Source organism: Chiloscyllium punctatum, chromosome 20 (genome assembly GCF_047496795.1).
Source record: "Chiloscyllium punctatum isolate Juve2018m chromosome 20, sChiPun1.3, whole genome shotgun sequence".
Taxonomy (NCBI): domain Eukaryota; kingdom Metazoa; phylum Chordata; class Chondrichthyes; order Orectolobiformes; family Hemiscylliidae; genus Chiloscyllium; species Chiloscyllium punctatum.
The window spans coordinates 88,945,330-88,966,469 of NC_092758.1; the positions used below are offsets into that span (position 1 = coordinate 88,945,330).

The following is a 21,140-nucleotide window of genomic DNA, read 5'->3' on the forward strand; positions in this document are numbered from 1 at the left end:
CCTCTGTTGACTCATCCCATACGCGCACTACCCTCTGTATGAAAAACATTGCCCCTTAGGTCCCTCTTATATCTTTCCCCTCTCACCCTAAACATGGTAAGAGGGGAAAGTGGGTGGCACGGTGGCACAGTGGTTAGCACTGCTGCCTCACAGCGCCGGAGACCCGGGTTCAATTCCTGCCTCAGGCGACTGACTGTGTGGAGTTTGCACATTCTCCCCGTGTCTGCGTGGGTTTCCTCCCACAGTCCAAAGATGTGCAGGTCAGGGTGGATTGGCCATGCTAAATTGCCCGTAGTGTTAGGTAAGGGGTAGATGTAGATGTAGGGGTATGGGTGGGTTACGCTTCGGCGGGGTGGTGTGGACTTGTTGGGCCGAAGGGCCTGTTTCCACACTGTAAGTAATCTAATCTAAAAAAAACCTATACCCTCTAGTTCTGGACTCCCTCACCACAGGGAAAAGACGTAGTCTATTTATCCTATCCAGGCCCCTTATGATTTTATAAACCTCTAAAAGATCACCTCTCAGTCTCTGACACACCAGGGAAAACAGCCCCAGCCTGTTCACTATAGCTCAAACCCTCCAACCCTGGCAACATCCTTATAAATCTTTTCCGAACCCTTTCAAGTTTCACAACATCTTTCCAATAGGAGGGAGACCAGAATTGCACGCAATATTCCAACAGTGGCCTAACCAATGTCCGGTACAGTGGCAACATGACCTCCCAACTCCTGTACTCAATACTCTGACCAATAAAGGAAAGCATACCAAGTGCCTTCTTCACTATCCTATCTACCTGCGACTCCACTTTCAAGGAACTATGAACCTGCACTCCAAGGTCTCTTTGTTCAACAACACTCCCTTGGACCTTACCATTCAGTGTATAAGTCTTGCTCTGATTTGCTTTTCCAAAATGCAGCACCTCGCACTTATCTAAATTAAACTCCATCTGCCACTCCTCAGCCCGTTGGCCCATCTGATCAGGATCCTGTTGTACTCTGAAGTATCCTTTTTCACTGCCCACAACACCTTCAATTTTAACGTCATCCGCAAACTTGTTTGAAATGTTGTGGCTGTACAGGAAAACGGTTAGGCAACTTTGGAATACTGGTCTCTCTCCCCGATAGTAAGGGTGGTCTGAGACTTGAAAGAGTTCAGAAAAGATATAGGAGGGTGTAAGCAGGATTGGAAAGTTTGAGCTGTAAGGAGAGGCTGAACAGGTGGGGGCTATTTTCTCTGGACTATCGGAGGCTGAGGGGTGACCTTATAGAGGGTTATAAAATCATGAGGGGCATGGATAAGGTGAATAGCCAAGGTCTTTTCCCTAAAGGTAGGGAGTCCAAAACTAGAGGCCACACATTTAAAGTGAGAAGGGAAAGATTTAAAAGGGACCTGAGACGCAACTTTCTCACAGAGGGTGGTGCGGGTATGGAATGAGCTGCCAGAGGAAGTGGTGGAGGCTGAGACAATCATAACATTTAAAAGGCATCTGGATGGGGCCATAAATAGGAAGGGTTTAGAGGGATATGGGCCAAGTGGACAGCACAGTGGCTCAGTGGTTAGCATTGCTAACTCACAGCACCAGGGGCCCAGGTTCGATTCCAGCCTCGGGTGACTGTCTGTGTGGAGTTTGCACATTCTCCCTGTGTCTGTGTGGGTTTCCTCCCACATTCCAAAAGATGTGCAAGTTAGGGTGAATTGACTATGTTAAATTGACCGTAGTGTTAGGTGCATTAGTCAGGGGGAAATGAGTCTGGGCGGATTACTCTTTGGAGGGTCAGTGTGGACTTGTTGGGCCAACAGGCCTGTTTCCACGCTGTAGGGAATCTAATCTAAGTGCTGACAAATGGGACGAAGTTAATTTAGGATGTCTGGTCGGCATGGATGAGTTGGACCGAAGGGCCTGTTTCTGTGCTGTACAAATCTGTGATGCTTAGAAGTTTTGAATGGTAGACCTCTGATGTCAGGATTTCTGTAAAATCCACCTTAAATTGTGAGGAAGCAGTCAGTTTCAGAGGGAAAGCTGGTAAACTGTGTCAAAAAGCTCCATCAATTCTCTGTGAATACATTAAGGTTTTGTCGTATCTCTATGTTTCCTGAAAGTCTGCTCACAATGCAGACGATTAGTTAATGATATGCATGTCAGAACCAATGTGACTTGCATTGTCCAATTATTACCATCACAAAGATCCCCTCAGAACCCATCTAAACTGAGCCTCTTAGCTCAGGAAGGAATAAGCTACTTAAACCCCTGCATTAATCTAAATCTATTTTCAACATTGCGTGAATAAATTAATGCTGTTAACATTTTCTGTAATTTGCCAATCTATCTCCATTTTTACTGACACTAATTTTCTGGTTCACTGGAGCTTAAGAAGTCTCTTATTAAACACAGACAATTGTTCCCTTCCCTCCTCATTGTCTGTGATTAGACCCAGAATTGATAATGGTGGTCAGAGTTTACAAAGGCACTGGCCTGAATTGGAAAGAAACTGCCAAGGGCAGCTGTGTGGTTCAGAGTCTTTTCCTAGCATCCACGTGATGAGGCACTTTAACAACTGTCTTTAACAATACCGTTCTCGATAAAGCCTAAGCCTAATTCAACTGGAAAGAAACAATCAAAATGTTTAGGTCTACAGCAAATTCCTCTTCATCGCTTTCTGATTTGCCAAGACCTTTCTTACCACGGCAGCTGTCACCTAAAGAAACAAACTGGACTTGAAATACTAACTGTTTCTCTCAACGGGACAATAGTTAGGCCACTTTTGGAATATTGCATTCAGTTCTGGTCTCCCTGCTGCAGGAAGGATGTTGTGAAACTTGAAAGGGTTCAGAAAAGATTTACAAGGATGTTGCCAGGGTTAGAGGATTTGAGCTACAGGGAGAGACTGAACAGGCTGGGGCTGTTTTCCCTGGAGTGTCGGAGGCTGAAGAGTGATCTTAGGTTTATAAAATCATAGATAGGGTGAACAGGCAAGGTCTTTTCCTCAGGTTAAGGGACTCCAGAACTAGAGGGCATATGTTTAGGGTGAGAAGGGAAAGATATAAAAGGGACCTAAGGGGCAACGTTTTCACGCAGAGGGTGGTACATGTATGGAATGAGCTGCCAGAGGAAGTGGTGGAGGCTGATATAATTACAACATTTAAAAGGCATCTGGATGGGTATATGAATAGGAAGAGTTAAGAGGGGTATGGTCCAAATGCTGGCAGATGGGACTGGATTTATCTCAGATATCTGATTGGCATGGACGGTTGGACCAAAGGGTCTGTTTCTGTGCTGTACAGCTTTATGACTCTAAGATGCTGACAGACTGGTCGTGTTTTTTCAGCTTTCTCAGTTTTTGTTTCAAATTTCCAGCATCTGGCATCTTTGTATTTATTAACTCTTTGCATTTGCCTTTTCCTTGACTTTGAAGCTTTTAAAGTCTTAGCTTAACCTCAACCATTTTCTCAAAACCTGGTTTTGTAAGTAATGTACCTCTTTATAGAAAACACACCTTATGCAGATTGTCATTATCATTCGGATTGGTCCTCACCAGCAAGTTAGGATAGAGTCATAGAGTCATAGAGATGTACAGCATGGAAACAGACCCTTTGGCCTAACTCATCCATGCCAACCAGGTATCCTAACCTAATCTAATCCTGATTTGGAGATACCGGTGTTGGACTGGGGTGTACAAAGTTAAAAATCACACAACACCAGTTATAGTCCAACAGGTTTAATTGGAAGCACACTAGCTTTTGGAGCGACGCTCCACAATCACCTGATGAAGAAGCGTCGCTCCGAAAGCTAGTGTGCTTCCAATTAAACCTGTTGGACTGTAACCTGATGTTGTGTGATTTTTAATCTAATCCTATTTGCCAGCATTTGGCCGATATCCTTCTAAATCCTTCCTATTTATATACCCATCCAGATGCATACAGGAGACAGAGTTTTGAAAAAGCTCAATTATGGCCCATAAATATTCCAGAAAATTTCAAAGCAGTCAGGTAAGTCAGAGGAGAAAGTTTAGTTGGTGCTTCCACTCCGATCAGCCTCACTGTAGCCAGATTAGTAAAGGCTTCCATTCATGATCCTGCACAGTGACCTCAGAGAATCCAATGACCCAATCTTACCCCCTTCCTTTCAGTGCTTCTCATCAATCATCTGAGGATAAAGGGCTCACCTCTGAATTAATTTTATTAGCGCCTATTCCGCCAATGCTATCAACTCCCAAATGATCATTGCACTGTCCATAGGCTTGTGTAATAGTCAGGGATGAGATAAATTTATGCACTCAGGTAAAAAAAAACCGTTGTGTTCAGCTCCTGCCAAAAATTCCACCTTCTTCCCATTGTTGTGAAGTTATGACGAGCACAAGTATTAGAAACTTGAAAATCTAAATTCCAAATCCCTTCCTATTTGTGTTTTTGTGTTTAAATTAGTGTTTAACTTATCCCTATAAAACATTGTCTGCCTTCATCATCACCTTGATCCTAGTGTGATTAAAACACATACTTTCTCCACCTCCAGCGTAAACTGCTTACTCATTCTCCATTTTCAACAGTAAAGGAATAGATGAGCAAACCAAACACTGGGACATTCATTGGGTTCTGGCTTGATGGAACTGAAACCAATGAAGCTCTCAAAAAGAATTGGCACTGATCGTTTCCAATGGAACTTGAGTTCAGAATGCTCATCCTCAAAACAAGAATGTCACAGTTAATATTCCCCAGTGGATCTTTAATGTAAAACGTACCATCTGCCAAGCATGCAAAATCACATTTCTCCTCATTTTTCTTCATTCCATTGTGGGCAGTCACTCAGTGATGGGGTATTATTGTCCACCTAGGAAACTTCGTGACATTGGTCATGGATTGTGAGGGTCTTTGGGAGGCTAATGAGGCTGATCCTGAAGCCACATCTTCCACCATGCATCTGCCAGGTGTTTCTGGGAGGTAGGATCAATCCTCAGTGTCAACATCACTCGCATTCCTTTCTCCAATTCCTTTTCCGTACTTCCTCTCGTGTTCTCAATGTTGAAATGCCTGAGTTCATGGGCAACAGGGACAGTTCATTCTTCCAGACCATTGTTACTGCTCGTTATCCATGAGGGTTCATACATGCTGGGTTCTAGATTGAGTTTGACTTTGATTTTCAATGGTAGGTAAATGAGCGGTTGGATGGGATTTTCCAATTGGGATGGTGATGAAACAGACTATTATTAAGGCACCTATCTTAGTCCCTTCCCCATGCAGGGGTGAAGAGAGGTGCTAAATCAGGAAGAAAGCTGCCAAAATCCTCTCCTGTTTATACAATGTACAAAAACTAAATTGACATAATTTAAATTAATTTCATATTCGCATTTCAGTGACTGTATTGATGAATCTTTATCACATTAGTGTGGATAGAACTGGAATACAGGTCTCCAAGTGAAAAAGCTGCACGTTAATTCACTGCAATATTTAATTTCAAGAAGCCTTAGGCTCTGATATTCAGGACAGTGGGAGACACTGACATTTCAATGAGGCATAGCTCAGAACTGGAATTCTGAAATCTTCAGCACTCATTCTGGGGACCAATCCATATTTGCCGGAAAATCTTTAATGTTTATTGATTAAATTTAAAAATAAGTTTTCGTCCAGTCTCAGAATGTTGCCAGATTTTGATTCTTTCGATGCTGACCGCCTGGATATTTGAATCATTTGCCAACTTGACAACAGTCGGAGGCATCTATTTTGGTTTGAGGCTCCTCCCACTGCCTTTAGTCATGTTTATAACAAACAAGTTACTCTGTAATAGGGCCGATTCTCAAACGGTTATAGGAGGCATGTCTGGAGAGCACTAGCAAGGAGATCTGATGTTGGAAAGCGGCCCATTATTCTGTCACCATCCTTAAGGTCACTTTCAGGATAGCTGTTGGAGAGATAACGACCACCCAACAGCCAGTGAAATGAGCTATTACCGTCAATCTCCCACACCGACTGGAATTTTCCAGTCACCTCACCATCCACGCCAGCACACCATCCTCACTACCCATCTCCACCCCACCCTCAGTCACCAGTAACTTTTCCCTCTTCAATTATTCATCCTGGAACGCGATAAATAGAAGACATAAAAGATTCCCTTCATAAATATTACTAAGATCTGGGAACAATCTTTTAGATGAAGGGGTTTCTGCTTCTATGCAAGGTCTTCCTCTTGGGTTGAGTTTCAGGGCTAAACCTTACATTCCTTCGGCTAAGTGCGAGTTGTGTTGGGTTTTTCAGAGGGTTTGGCACACTGCGGCAGAGTGAGTTCTCCCAGTGTATCTTGCCAAACTCGCCCCTTTGATTACCAACCATCCTAGTAGTATTTCTTACGTCTTACTCTGTACCTTTCCCAGAACAACTCACCATTCACTGGATAACCATGGAAAGACTGACATCCCTGTGCCCACTCCATCTTCATCATATACCTGGGCTACACTGTCAGTGCAGAGTGGAGCTGTGCTGCATGGTTGCTGATGTTTGCCCCACATATGACCAGCAGGGGGTAGTGTCCTAGAGGTCCTCCTAGATGGAGTGGTGCAGGATACAAGGTTTCCTCATTCCCCAGCATCCCTACGGTAGGGGGCCATGACACCAGACTATGTCTGCCTAGGTTAAGGCAATCTCAATTTTAAAAGGGGGAGACGGTGAGGTCTGCAGATGCTGGAGATCAGAGTTGAGAGTGTGTTGCTGGAAAAGCACAGCAGGTCAGGCAGCATCCGAGGAGCAGGAAAATCAATGTTTCGGGCCAGAGCCCTTCATCTGGAGTCAATATAGGCCAGACATGTGGCCAGACATGAAGATGCCATCCTTACCTGGTCTGGTCTACATTTGTCTCCAGACCCATAGCAATGTGGTTGACTCTTAATTGCTCTCTGGGCAATTAGGGATGGGCAATAAATGCTGCATAGCCAGCAACTCCCTCATCCCATGAATGAATAAAGGGGGAAAAAAAAGTCCCTCTCCACTCTCCAAATATAAGTTCCACCATCTTCTCTCCAATACCTCACACTCACTCCATCTCCGTTACTGCACCCACCTCCACCCAAGGCCCGTGCTCTGCCACTCCCACTGATGCTTGCAACATCGTCCCTCACTTGCTGCCCTCTATCCTAACCCTGACACCACTACCTGTACCTGCCCTCTGCACTACCTACTTGCACACTGGGACACCCCTAACCCACACCAACAGGAAAAGCTGTGGCATCCACTTTCATTTCCCACAATATTTGTCTGTCTGTCTCTCTCTCATTCCAGAAGGCAAACAGCTCCCCCTGTAGGGCAGGAAGAATCAGGTGGTGAGGGAGAGGTGGGAGTGGTGGAGGTGGGAGAGTATGGTGTGGTCGGGGAGGGGGTGAGAGGGGGACATTGCCTGTCATTTGGTTCCTCACCCTTTAAGAGGACAACATCTTGACTCTGATCCATGTATTCCCTCACACCCACACCCTCCCCCCCCCCACCAACCCCACGCACACACAGCAAGGCTGGAGCTTGTATCAGAGGTTGCTCTTGACTTACTGTGCCAGGACCCTTTGTGTGAAGGTTATCCCCTTAGAGATAACCCACTGCCGGCTGACCAACACAACAGGCTTCCTGCTTTTGTATCTACGCCTAAACAGCACAGTGAGGGAGCACTAGGAAGAGCCTGGTAGCTTTGGCTCAGGGGCAAAGTGCACCATGGGAAGGCTTGGCAAGTTAGGGGATGCTGTGAACACACCGTTAGATTCAGAGGGATTAATCACCATGACAACAAACAAAGAGCCCAGAGATGCAGCCCAGTCCACTCCAAAAGCTGCTTCCACATTCCTGGGCACCCAGTGTCCTAGCGACACATTACAATAGCATCACTGTGCAGCTGGGGGAAGGGCAGAGGATCCTGTAAGTAGATTGGAGATGTGCCAATGAGGGTTCTCAGAGGCCGGCACATGTCAGATACCAATGTCCCTGGGCACGGAGTTTAGGAAGCTATTGGCCATAGAGTGTGCCCTGAAATGTTGATGCCCATTGTCCAACATTTGGAACCAGCAGAGAGCTGGATCCAGTAGCTGCTCACTGTAGGTTTCGTTTCAAGTTTTCCTGATACTGAGCTTGTTTAGCGGATTTGGTCAGATGGGAGCAGAATATTAATAAGGTGATTTGGACTCTGAGCAATCATTAATGACTGTCAATTGGCAACATGCTGACAGGAAACTCACCGCGCTGCTTATGAAAAGCATAAAAGATGGAGTGAGATGTTCTTACTGGTGAGGTTGTTGTTGCTTGATTCAGCCACACTGCTCCCCATAGCCCACATTGCTCAGACTCACCTTTGACCCCACTCTTAATGTACACTTCAATAAAGGGACCTCCTGTGCTCTATGGAACTCCCTGCACTTTCATCTGCTCAGCATTTAGAATATAGAACAGTACAGCACACAAACAGGCCCTTCAGCCCACAATGTTGTGCCAAAACGAAGCCAAAATAAACATCCCTTCTGCCTGCCCTTGATTCATATCCCTCCATTCCTTGCATATTCATGTGCCTAGCTAAAAGTCTGAGATGTCCTTATTGTATCTGCTTCCACTACACCCCGACAATGTGTTCCAGACTCCTATCGCCCTCTGTGTAAAAAACTTACCCCTCACATTTCCTTTGACCATCCCCTCCATCTGACCTTAAATAAGTTTAAGGGCAAGACTGAACAGCAAAACCATTTCTCCAGCTTGCGGGAATACAATAACAAATCTTCATTTTCATTTCAAAGACAAACATACGTTAGCGATTTTTGAGAAGATTTGTAGCTCAGGTTCATGATAAGTCTGGAAGTTAGCTCACTGAGCTAGAAGGTTTGTTTTCAGACGTTTCGTCACCATACTGGGTGACATCATCAGTGAGAGTCTCTTGTAAAGCGCTGGTGGTATGTCCCGCCTCTCTATTTATTGGTCTCAGTTTCTTAAGGTGGTTGATGTCATTTCTGGTTTTTTTTTCAAGGGAAGTTAGATAGGATCTAAATCAATGTATTTATTTCTGGTTAGAATGCTATGCCTCTAATAATTCTCATGCATGTCTTTATTTAGCTTGTCCCAGGATGTGTAGCGCAGCGAGCTAACTTACATACAAGTATACATTCTGTCAGACCAGGTTCAATCTATAAACTAACAGATAAATTTGCTTAAAATTAGAGCAATAAAATGAGCAGTAAATATACATTTGGCACCATTTGTATATTTATAAGTTACAAATTCTACTAATCGGCTTGAAATGTTGAGACAATAAAACAATTTTCCATTTCACTTATCAACATTTTATTGATCCTTCAAGCATGCTCTCTGATTTCTTACACAATGCAACATTACTGCAGAAATGGATCTCTGTTGGCCTTAATCTTGCTGACTGATTGCCAACTGAGATAGCATCAGGCACCAAGGTATCTCAATCCTACAAAGGGATATCGGAACTGTACTGATTAAAAACAGAAACTCTAACAAAGATTCTGTATTGACTGTTACTTGATGTGTTCAAGCGCAGACTAGGTTTGGACCTTCTGTATGGAAGTAGATGCAAATTAAAAATATTTACCTATTAAAGATTTTACAAAGTCAGAAGTCACATGACACTAGGTTATAATCCGACAGGTTTATTTGAAATCACAAATTTAAGCGCTCTAAAAGCTTGTAATTTCAAATAAACCTGGTAATAAACCAGTAATAAACCTGGTGTCATGTGACTTCTGACTTTGTTCACCCCAGTCCAACACCGGCAACTCCATCAAGATTTTGCTGTTAGATCTCCCATTCAATTATAATAACATTGTTCAGCTTATCCATAACATCCCAGGTGTTAAATCAATCAAATTGAACGTCACCCATCACTTTTTAGTTAAGCACAGCTTTTAAGGAATAATGCATCTAAAATGAGCTGTTCTCCTACCAAGCTGTTATCTATACACTGATGAAAGTTAGCTAGGATCAATAGTAAAACCTGTGTCTACCAAAGCCAAGAATAAAGCAAGACAGAAAGGTTTCACCTCAGTAATATTCTGGTCCTATCTGACCAAATCCAATAAACAAGCTCAATGTTGGGAAAACTCAACACAAAACCTTGAGCAAGCACCCGCTGGATTCAGCTCTCCATTGGCTCCAAATGACTACTTGGACCCTGGGAATTTGTTTCCATCAGGCGGGGATACTAGGACCCATGGGCACAGCCTTAGAATTGGAGGGGGTCAATTTAAAATGGAAGTGAGGAGACATTTCTTCTGCCAGAGAGTGGTGGGCCTGTGGAATTCATTGCCACGGAGCACAGTAGAGGCTGGGACGTTAAATGTCTTCAAGGCAGAGATTGATAAATTTTTAATCATGCTAGGAATTAAGGGATACGGGGAGAGTGCGGGTAAGTGGAGTTGAAATGCCCATCAGCTATGATTGAATGGCAGAGTGGACTCGATGGGCCGAATGGCCTTACTTCCACTCCTATGTCTTATGGACTGCCATGCTGGACAATGGGCACCAATATTTCAGGGTGCACTCCATGGCCCCTAGCCTCCTGAATGCCAAATCCAGGGGCATTGGTATCTGACATGTGCCAGCCTCTGAGAACGCTCATTGGCACATCTCCGATCCACTTACAGGATCCTCTGCACTTCCCCCGGCTGCATGGAGCTGCTATTGTAATGTCCGATGGACACTGTGCTTTATATCTCGATATGTCATTGAACCTTAAAACATTGCTGCTCACTGCCTATGCAAAAAAATGCTACCACAGAGGAAAGCTCAGTCTCTCTATTGACTTTAAACTCCTTGAAGAAGCCAAAAAGACTATTCAACGCAGACAAAAAAAAGTTTCATTCGTCAGACTTCTTGAGCTGAGATGATGTTTCCACCTTGCAGCAACCAAAACTGGGATGGAAAGGAAGTGGGCGTGACCTAAAAATGACCAACTGTGGGATGATGGTTATGTTGAGTGTTGTGAATGTTAATTTTGAGATATTAACTATGTTCCTGTCAACAAATTCCTTGTTAGATCTGCCACAAAGCCAAGAAATTCATCAGCTTTCTCAGCCAGTAAACATTCATTGTTAAAATGTCATACCTTAGAGATGAAACTAACTCGATTTCATCAGTTTCCGAATAGAATCCGTGACACCGATAGAGGCATACGGCTAATTTGTAAATGTTGAGGAATGAGAACTAATTTTTCCTTCATAGACTGATATCCATTTATACTAACAGCACCAGCTAAACTCCTGAGAGCTGAGATGATGGTCCTATAACTGGGCATAATCTGAAAGTGGGTTTTAAGGATTTTTGTATTAACCATTCCTCCAACACATAGAGTCAAAGAGCTGTACAGCACGGAAACAGATCCTTCGGTTCAACTTGTCCATGCTGACCAGATATCCTAAATTAATCTAGTCCCATTTGCCAGCACTTGGTCTATATCCCTCCAAACCCTTCCTATTCATAGACCCATCCAGATGCCTTTTAAATGTTGTAATTGTACCAGCCTCCACCACTTCCTCTGGCAGCTCATTCCATACATGGACCACTCTCTGTATGAAAAAGTTACCCCTTAGATCCTTTTTAAATCTTTCACCTCTCACCCTAAACCCATGCTCTTGAGTTCTGGACTCCTCCACCCGAGGGAAAAAAGACTTTGTCTATTTACCCTATCCATGCCCCTCATGATTTTATAAACCTCTATAAGGTCACCCCTCAGCCTCTGACGCTCCAGGGAAAACAGCCCCAGCCTATTCAGCCTCTCCCTATAGCTTAAATCCTCTAACCCTGGCAACATCCTTGTAAATCTTTTCAGAAGCCAATAAATAAAGATAATTTTTTAAAGGTGAGCTAATTCATGACCTTCTTTTAAATCTCTGCCTAAAGTCATATGACGGAAAGTGTACAAATCCTTTTCCCTTCGGTGGGAGCTGTACACTCTGTTTTCATCCAAATCTCATTAGTTTAATCAGCAAAGTAATAGGAACTGCTTAGTTTATTAGGAAGAGTTTAAAGTAAAGTTACAATTCCATTTAGTTTCTATACACACAGATCGCTTAATCTTTGATCTGCATGTTGTATAATTTTATTGGTTTTACATAACAGGTGAGGTGCCAGTGTTGGACTGGGGTAGACAAGGTAAAAACAATGACTGCAGATGCTGGAAACCTGAGTCTAGATTAGAGTGGTGCTGGAAGAGCACAGCAGGTCAGGCAGCATCCGAGGAGCAGGAAAATCGACGTTTCGGGCAAAAGCCCTTCATCAGGAATACAGGCTGAGAGCCTGAAGGGTGGAGACTAGGGGTAGACAAGGTCAAGAGTCACACAACACCAGGTTATAGTCCAACAGGTTTATTTTAAATCGCAAGTCTTCGGAGCACTGCTCCTTTTGATTTGATTTATTGTCATGTGTACCTAAGTACAAAAAACAAAGAAAATTTACAGCCCAGGAACAGGCCCTTCAGCCGATCCAAGTGTACCGTCTAAACCTGTCGGTCAATTCCTAAGCATCTGTATCCCTCTGCTCCCCACGTACTCATGCATCTGTCCAGATGCTTCTTAAATGAATCTACCATGCCTGCCTCTACCACCTCTGCTCGCAACGCACTCTAAACGCCCACCACACTCTGTGTGAAGTACTGTACAGTGAAAAACTTTGTTTGCAAGCAGTTCAGGAAGATCATAATAATCAAGGATATACAGATCATAGGGTGAGAAAATAACTTAGACAGAGGCATGCAGGTTATTTCACTCAGGGCGGCGCTTGGCAAGATCAGCATTAGCAAGATCAACATTATTCGAAGTTAGACAGGCATTCATCAGTCTAGCAACAGCTGAGAAGAAGTTATTCCTGAACTTGCTGCTGTGTTTGTTCAAGCTGCTGTATTTTCTGCCTGATGGAAGAGGTTGTAGGAGATAATTAGCAGGGTGGGAGGGGTCTGTGATGATGGTGGCAGCCTTTCTGCAGCAGCGAGCTGTGTAAATGGAATCAATGGATGGAAGGTTGGCTTCCGTGATGGTGTGGGCTGTGCGCACCACCTTCTGTAGTTTCTGTCCCAGTGCATAATGGTCCTGGGCAAAGCAGTTGTTATACCAGGCCGTTACACCCTGGGACAGTATACTTTCAATGGTGCATCTGTAAAAGGAGCAGCACTCTGAAAGCTTGTATTTCAAATAAACTTGTTGGACTATAACCTGATGTCGTGTGATTTCGGACATTACAGAAAGAACACTGGCTTGTTTGGAAAACTATTTGTTTTGGATTCCGAAAGCCATCTGAACAATTTTTGAATCATCTCAGAATTTATAAGCTTGAGCTTTTGGAGGTACATAACACATTAAAAACACAAATTCTGACACTGAATAAGAATCTCTCAGAAGCTGCTGGAACAGAGTGGGTAAGAGCCTAGAAATAAATCCTACAGAGTCATAGTTACAGTCATAGAGATGTACAGCATGGAAACAGACCCTTCTGTCCAACCCGTCCATGCCGACCAGATATCCCAACCCAGTCTAGTCCCACCTGCCAGCATTTGGCCCATATCCCTCTAAACCCTTCCTATTCATATACCCATCCAGATGCCTTTTCAATGTTACAATTGTACCAGCCTCCACCACTTCCTCTGGCAGCTCATTCCATACAAACACCATCCTCTGTGTGAAAACATTGCCCCTTAGGTCTCTTTTATACCTTTCCCCTCTCACTCTAAACCTATGCCCTCTAGTTCTGGACTCCCTGACCCCAGGGAAAAGACTTTGTCTATTTATCCTATCCATGCCCCTCACAAACGTCTATAAGGTCACCCCTCAGCCTCCGACACTCCAGGGAAAACAGCCCCAGCCTGTTCAGCCTCTCCCTGTAGCTCAGATCCTCCAACCCTGGCAACATCCTTGTAAATCTTTTCTGAAACCTTTCAAGTTTCACAACATCTTTCCGATAGGAAGGAGACCCGATATGCACGCAGTATTCCAACAGTGGCCTAACCAATGTCCCGTACAGCCGCAACATGACCTCCCAACTCCTATACTCAATGCTCTGACCAATAAAGGAAAGCATATCAAACACCTTCTTCACTATCCTATCTATCTGTGGAGCAGGAAAATTGCTGATAGTCAAAGCAGCTATGAAAACACAAAACATCACTTGCTGAATGAACAAAGGCAGTAGAACTAGATACGGAATAGATAATTCCTGAAAATAAACAATGCTGGAGATCACAACAGGTCAGGCAGCATCAGTGGAGAGAGAGAGAGAGAGAGAGAGGAAACTAATGTTTCGAGTCCAGTTGACATTTCAATAATGTTTTGAATCAGACCTGGCCTGAAGTGTAGGCATGGAGTGCTGGGGGAGTAAGGATGTTGCTGCAGCAGATTAATTGATCAGAATGTGAGAATGGTAGAACAAAGGTGTGTCTAACTGCCAGACTGGAAAGGACAGACAGTCCCACTAGGCTAGGGGTGGGGAAGAGAGGACATGGTGACAGAGAACGTAATAAGCAAAGTTAAAAGAAAGGGAAGGATTGGGAGTAAGTTCACAATTTGAAGGTGTTGAACTCAATATTAAGCTCAGAAGGCTATAAAGTGCCCAGTTTGAAGATGAGGTGTTGTTCCTCCATTTTGTGCTGGAGCTCACTGGACTGTGTGGCGGCACGGTGGCACAGTGGTTAGCACTGCTGCCTCACAGCGCCAGAGACCCGGGTTCAATTCCCGCCTCAGACGACTGACTGTGTGGAGTTTGCACGTTCTCCCCGTGTCTGCGTGGGTTTCCTCCGGGTGCTCTGGTTTCCTCCCACAGTCCAAAGATGTGCAGGTCAGGTGAATTGGCCATGCTAAATTGCCTGTAGTGTTAGGTAAGGGGTAGATGTAGGGGTATGGGTGGGTTGTGCTTCGGCGGGGCGGTGTGGACTTGTTGGGCCGAAGGGCCTGTTTCCACACTGTAAGTAATCTAAACACTGCAGCATGCCAGGGATGGACAAGTGTCATTCCCACCTCCTATACCTTTACAGTGATGTTCCACTCATAATGCACTGTTTTCTCTGGAGCCTCGGAGGGTGAGGGGTGACCTTATAGAGGTTTATAAAAACATGACGGGCATAGATAGGGTAAATAGACAAGGTTTTTCCCCAGAATGGGGGATTCCAAAATTAGAGGGCATAGGTTTAAGGTAAGAGCGAATGATTTAAAAGGGATCTAAGGGCAACTTTTTCAGAGAGTGGCAGATGTATGGAGTGAGTTGCCAGAGACAGTGGTGGAGGTTGATACAATCACAACATTTAAAAGGTATCTGGATGGGTACATGAATAGGAAGGGTTCAGAGGGATATGGACCAAATGCTGGTAAACGAGACTAGAGTAGGTTAGGATATCGAGCTGGCATGTTTGAGTTGGCCTCAATGGTCTGTTTCCATGCTGTACATCTCTATGACTCTATTTCAATAAATCTGTACAAAATTTCAGATGTGGAAACAACTGTTTGATATTGAGAGTAAAGAGGACACTGAGAAAACTCAAAATTATAATATATTATCCCAGATATCCATATGTCTATTCCAGATTCAGTTCAAATCCCATTATCAATGCAATATGTGGATACCTATAACATTTCTGGGCACCACCATTTAGAATCCAGAAAGACACAGAAGACTGATAGGCTGTAACCAAAGATTAGGGTAACCAAAGTCACAACAGCAATTCTCAGTGAACAGGTCAAGTGCAGATAAAAGGGAGGGTTCCAGGCGGATTATTTCAATTATTTCAATGTGAATTAAATCTAATAAACAAAGCATCAATGTTATCTGTAAGATGCACACAGTGACAGACTCCTGTATTATGACACAACTTGCTTTGAATTCTATCAGCACAGAGACAGACTCTCAAACTACAATGAAAAACAGCCTTGACCTACTGTCCCCTTCACTTCCAGTACTTACAACAACAACAACGATTCATCAATGTCCAGTCATCTTTGTAACTGAATCTCCTTCCATTTTAACTGCGGTGCCTGGAACAGACAATTCTGGAATTGCTAATGACTACTCTCTGTAAGTTAACACTCTCTGCTTCACCTGACTATATAATTTATTCAAAGACTCAGAGACAACCAATTCTGTTATACTTTAGTATCTGACTAGAACATAAAGCTCTCAAAACATTGCTAAATGCTGATAAATGATGTACAATTATTCTAAATTGTTGAAGTGATGCACACACAGTTGGCAGTGACCTCCACTGTGTCATTGTCTGCCCTGGCATTGTGCCAGTCAGTACACAACAAATAAGCACTAGTTGGATCAGACAAGCCTTTCTTTGTAAGTGTACAGTAAATCATAAAGGTTTTCTTTACAAATAGCTTTCCAGTGGTAGGCCACTAGTATCCACCATAAACCCACCGACTCCCACAGCTACCTGGACTATACATCCTTGCACCCTGCTTCCTGTAAAGACTCCATTCCATTCTCCCGGTTCCTCCATCTCCATCACAAATGTTCCAATGAGGCCAACTTCAACAAGGGAGCCTCCGAAATGTCCACCTTCTTCCTCAACCGAGGATTCCCCAGCGCCATTGTTGACAGGGCTGTCAACTGGGTCCAACCCATCTCCCGCATTTTCACCCTCACCTCCTCCCCACCCTCCTGCAACAGCAATAGGCTTCCCCTTGTCCTTATCTACTATCCCACCAGAATCCATATCCATGAGGCCATCAGGCAACATTTCGGCCACCTCCAGTGAGATGCCACCACCAGACACAGATTCCCCTCCCCTCCCTTCTCCGCCTTCCGCAGGGACTATCCCCTCCAGGATGCCCTGGTCCACTCTTCCTTCACTCCCAACAAACCCCCCAAACCCCATGGCACCTTCCCCTGCAACCAATGAAGGTGTAACACCTGCTCATTCCCCCCCTCCTCCTCACTATCCAAGGGCCCAAACATACCTACCAGGGGAAGCAGCACTTTACCTGCACTTCTCTCAATCTAGTCGACTGCATTCACTGCTCACAACATGGTCTCCTCTACATTGGAGGAAACAAAGTGTAGACTGGGTGAATGCTTCACAGAACATCCACATTCTGCCCACAAAGGTGACCCAGAGTTTTCATTTGCCTGCCACTTCAACACCCCACCCTGTTTCCTGACCCACAGCTCTGTCTCAGACTTGCTGCAGCGCTCCAGTGAAGCTTGGCACAAACTAAAAGGACAGCATCTCATTTTCCACTTGGGGACCTGACAGCACTTTGCACTCAATGTCGAGTTCAATAACTTTAGGACGCGAACTCCCCCGTGTCCTAGCCCCTTACCGCACACACATCAGGCCTTGTTATTACATAGATTCTGGATTAGTGGTGCTGGAAAAGCACAGCAGTTCAGGCAGCATCCAAGTAGCTTCGAAATCAACGTTTCAGGCAAAAGCCCTTCATCAGGAATAAAGGCAGTGAGCCTGAAGCATGGAGAGATAAGCTAGAGGAGGGTGGGGGTGGGGAGAGAGTAGCATAGAGTACAGTGGGGGAGGAGATGAAGGTGATAGGCCAGGGATGAGAGGGTGGAGTGGATAGGTGGAAAAGGAGATAGGCAGGTAGGACAAATCCGGACAAGTCATGGGGACAGTGCTGAGCTGGAAGTTTAGAACTAGGGTGAGGTGGGGGAAGGGGAAATAAGGAAACTGTTGAAGTCCACATTAATGCCCTGGGGTTGAAGTGTTCCGAGGCGGAAGATGAGGCATTCTTCCTCCAGGCGTCTGGTGGTGAGGGAGCGGCGGTGAAGGAGGCCCGGGACCTCCAAGTCCTCGGCAGAGTGGGAGGGGGAGTCGAAATATTGGGCCACGGGGCGGTGTGGTTGATTGGTGTGGGTGTCCCGGAGATGTTCCCTAGAGCGCTCTGCTAGGAGGCACCCAGTCTCCCCGATGTAGAGGAGACCACATCGGGAGCAACGGATACAATAAATGAGGTGGAGGAATTGGGAATACGGGATGGCATTTTTGCAAGAGGTAGGGTGGGAAGAGGTGTAATCCAGGTAGCTGTGGGAGTCGGTGGGTTTGTAAAAAATGTCAGTGTCAATCCGGTCATCATTAATGGAGATGGAGAGGTCCAGGAAGGGGAGGGAGGTGTCAGAGATGGTCCAGGTAAATTTAAGGTCAGGGTGGAATGTGTTGGTGAAGTTGATGAATTGCTCAACCTCCTCGCGGGAGCACGAGGTGGCGCCAATGCAGTCATCAATGTAGCGGAAGAAGAGGTGGGGAGTGGTGCCGGTGTAATTATGGAAGATCAACTGCTCTACGTAGCCAACAAAGAGACAGGCATAGCTGGGGCCCATACGTGTGCCCATCCCGTATTCCCAATTCCTCCACCTCCACCGGATCTGCTCCCAGGAGGACCAGTTCCACCACAGAACACACCAGATGGCCTCCTTCTTTAGAGACTGCAATTTCCCTTCCCATGTGGTTAAAGATGCCCTCCAACGCATCTCGTCTACATCCTGCACCTCCGCCCTCAGACCCCACCCCTCCAACCGTAACAAGGACAGAACGCCCCTGGTGCTCACCTTCCACCCTACCAACCTTCGCATAAACCAAATCATCCGCCGACATTTCTGCCACCTCCAAACAGACCCCACCACCAGGGATATATTTCCCTCCCAACCCCTTTCCTCCTTCCGCAAAGACCGTTCCCTCCGCGACTACCTGGTCAGGTCCACGCCCCCAAACAACCCACCCTCCAATCCTGGCACTTTCCCCTGCCACCACAGGAACTGTAAAACCTGCGCCCACACCTCCTCCCTCACCTCTACCCAAGGCCCTAAAGGAGCCTTCCACATCCATCAAAGTTTTACTTGCACATCCACTAATTTGGTTTCCAGCATCTGCAGTCATTGTTTTCACCTTATTACATAGATTGTCATTACACACGATCTATTGTTGCCACTAACAGTCCCAATTAACAGTTATTCATCCTCCCAGCCAGGTCGTTATCGAATCCTTTGTCTGTCCAACTATTCTTCTCTCTCTTTGGGCTCTATCCGCACCCATCATTTACTCCTTACCAACTCCCCCCAACCTACCTTCTGCAATAAACCGACATTTTCCTTACTACCATCAGTTCTAAGGGTCACTGGATCTGAAATATTAACTCTACTTTCCCTTCACAGATGCTGCCAGACCTGCTGAGCTTTTCTAGCAATTTCTGTTTTTGTTTCTGATTTACAGCATCCACAGTTCTATCGGTTTTTAATTCAGTTTGAAATGACCTGGTGCATGCAGTTAACTTCATAATGGTTATTGATTCTATCTCAAGGTTCCCTTTTGTTATTACAGGTGAAGAAAGCTTTAAAGAACAACCATAGCAGACCATAAGAATGGGCTGTTACTGTTAGTGAACCAAAACTCTATAGAAAGCAGTCTGAAAAACACCTGAAATTACTCATGATGTGTGCTCCACAATTACCTGATGAAGGAGCAGCACTCCGAAAGCTAGTGCTTCCAATTATAACCTGGTGTGGTGTGATTTTTAATTCTGAAATTACTCAACATCTACAGCTATCTGAAGAAAGAAATAGAGCACTTGATTTTTATTAATCTTGTTGTGAATTGTAGACCCAACATTTAGAATTGAGTCATAGGGCAAACAGAATGGAAACAGACCCTTCAGTCCAACTCATCCATGCTGACCAAATTTCCCCAAACTAAACTAGTTCCACTTGCCTGCATTTGGCCCATGCCCCTTTAAACCTTTCATATTCAAGTAACATCCAAATGTCTCTTAAATGTTGTAACTGTACCTGCATCTACTAATTCCTCTGGCAGATCATTCCACAAATGAACCAGACTCTATGTGAAAAAGCTGCCCCTCATGTCCTTTTTAAATCTTTCCCCTGTCACCTTAAAAATATGCCCTCTAGTTTTGAACTCCCCTACCCTAGAGAAAAGACCTTTGCTATTTGCCTTATCGATGCCCCTCATGATTTTTAAAATCTCTGTGAGGTCACCCTTCAACCTCCTACACTTCAGCGAGAAAAGTCCTGGTCTATCCAGCCTCTCCTTATCACTCAAACCCTCCTGTCCCAATAACATCCAAGTGCTCAGATGGTCATTTCCACTACTGGATTGGTCTTAATGCAGAGAATGGGCAGCCTATCATCCAACAACTCCTCCTCTGAAGAAAGGAACATTAGTATTGGACACCCAGAACTTATTCAGATAGAGGATACAGTGTGGCTGCATGGCTTGTAGTTACAAGCGAGGGTGAAAAGCCCCCACAAAAGGAGTAGGAAAAATATAACCATAATGGAAAATAAAAAATGTCTTATCGTCACCAATGTGAATTATTTCCAAATAATGACATGAAAACCTGTAGAAGTCTGTGAGTAACACAAGATGTTCCTAACAAAGCGATCAGTACTGAATTATTGACATTCAGAGCTGAATTATTCACTAAAATAATGAAACACTCCCTTCTTTAATACAGTTACTCTAATATTAAAAACCTGTGTAAATAACTTATTTATGAGCTGGGAGAATGAATCTTATATCACCCAACCTGAGTTTGATAACTCAAATTTGCTGATCCATTTAGGTATTGTCTGTTTTGGTCTTCTCCTGTTCTGGTTTCCTAAGATTATAATTTCTGATTTTGTGGAATGTTTTATCATTGTTTTCAACAAGGATAAATTGACCTCCAGTCTATTCACGTTGCACCATAATATACTTCTGCCTGTTCCGCGCTCCATCGCATTAATGCAATTGCACTGATAACAAACAATGTAACTTATTCATCCCACTTCATTAGCAGTTGGGCATGCTATTAAACACCATGTGCTATCAAGGGCATAGGACAAAATAAATGCAGATTCTCAGGTACGGTTCTGACGGGGACACTTTATAATGCAGGTTCAAGAACAGCTTCTTCCAGGCTGTTATTAGACTGCTGAATAGAGCTCTCAAATTTCAGATCTCAGGTTGGTCTTGCTTTTGTACACCTCCTGTGCAGCTGTAAATTTGCATTCCTTGCTCTGTTCAATTGCCCTATGGTCTAGGGGTTGCATGGTGGCTCAGTGGTTAGCATTGTTGCTTCAAAGTGCTGAGGTTTGATTCTACCCTCAGGTGACTGTGTGGAGCTTGCATGTTCTACCTGTGTGGGTTTCCTCCAGGTGCTCCAGTTTCTTTCCCACAG

The 21,140-nt window shown here is 44.5% G+C and overlaps 1 protein-coding gene across 3 annotated transcripts in view; it reads right to left on the minus strand.

The window, feature by feature from the left end:
• The window catches only part of LOC140492254 (shootin-1-like), a 109,556-nt gene that overhangs the window by 64,870 nt on the left and 23,546 nt on the right, over positions 1–21,140 (minus strand). The window contains exon 1 of one of the 3 annotated variants that reach the window (XM_072591186.1): positions 15,913–15,954. The exons of the other annotated variants lie outside the window; for them this stretch is intronic. Coding sequence (XP_072447287.1) covers positions 15,913–15,931 — 19 coding nt within the window. The 5' untranslated portion in view covers positions 15,932–15,954. Of the gene's footprint in view, positions 1–15,912; positions 15,955–21,140 lie in introns of those variants that run through there. 3 annotated transcript variants of the gene reach the window in all.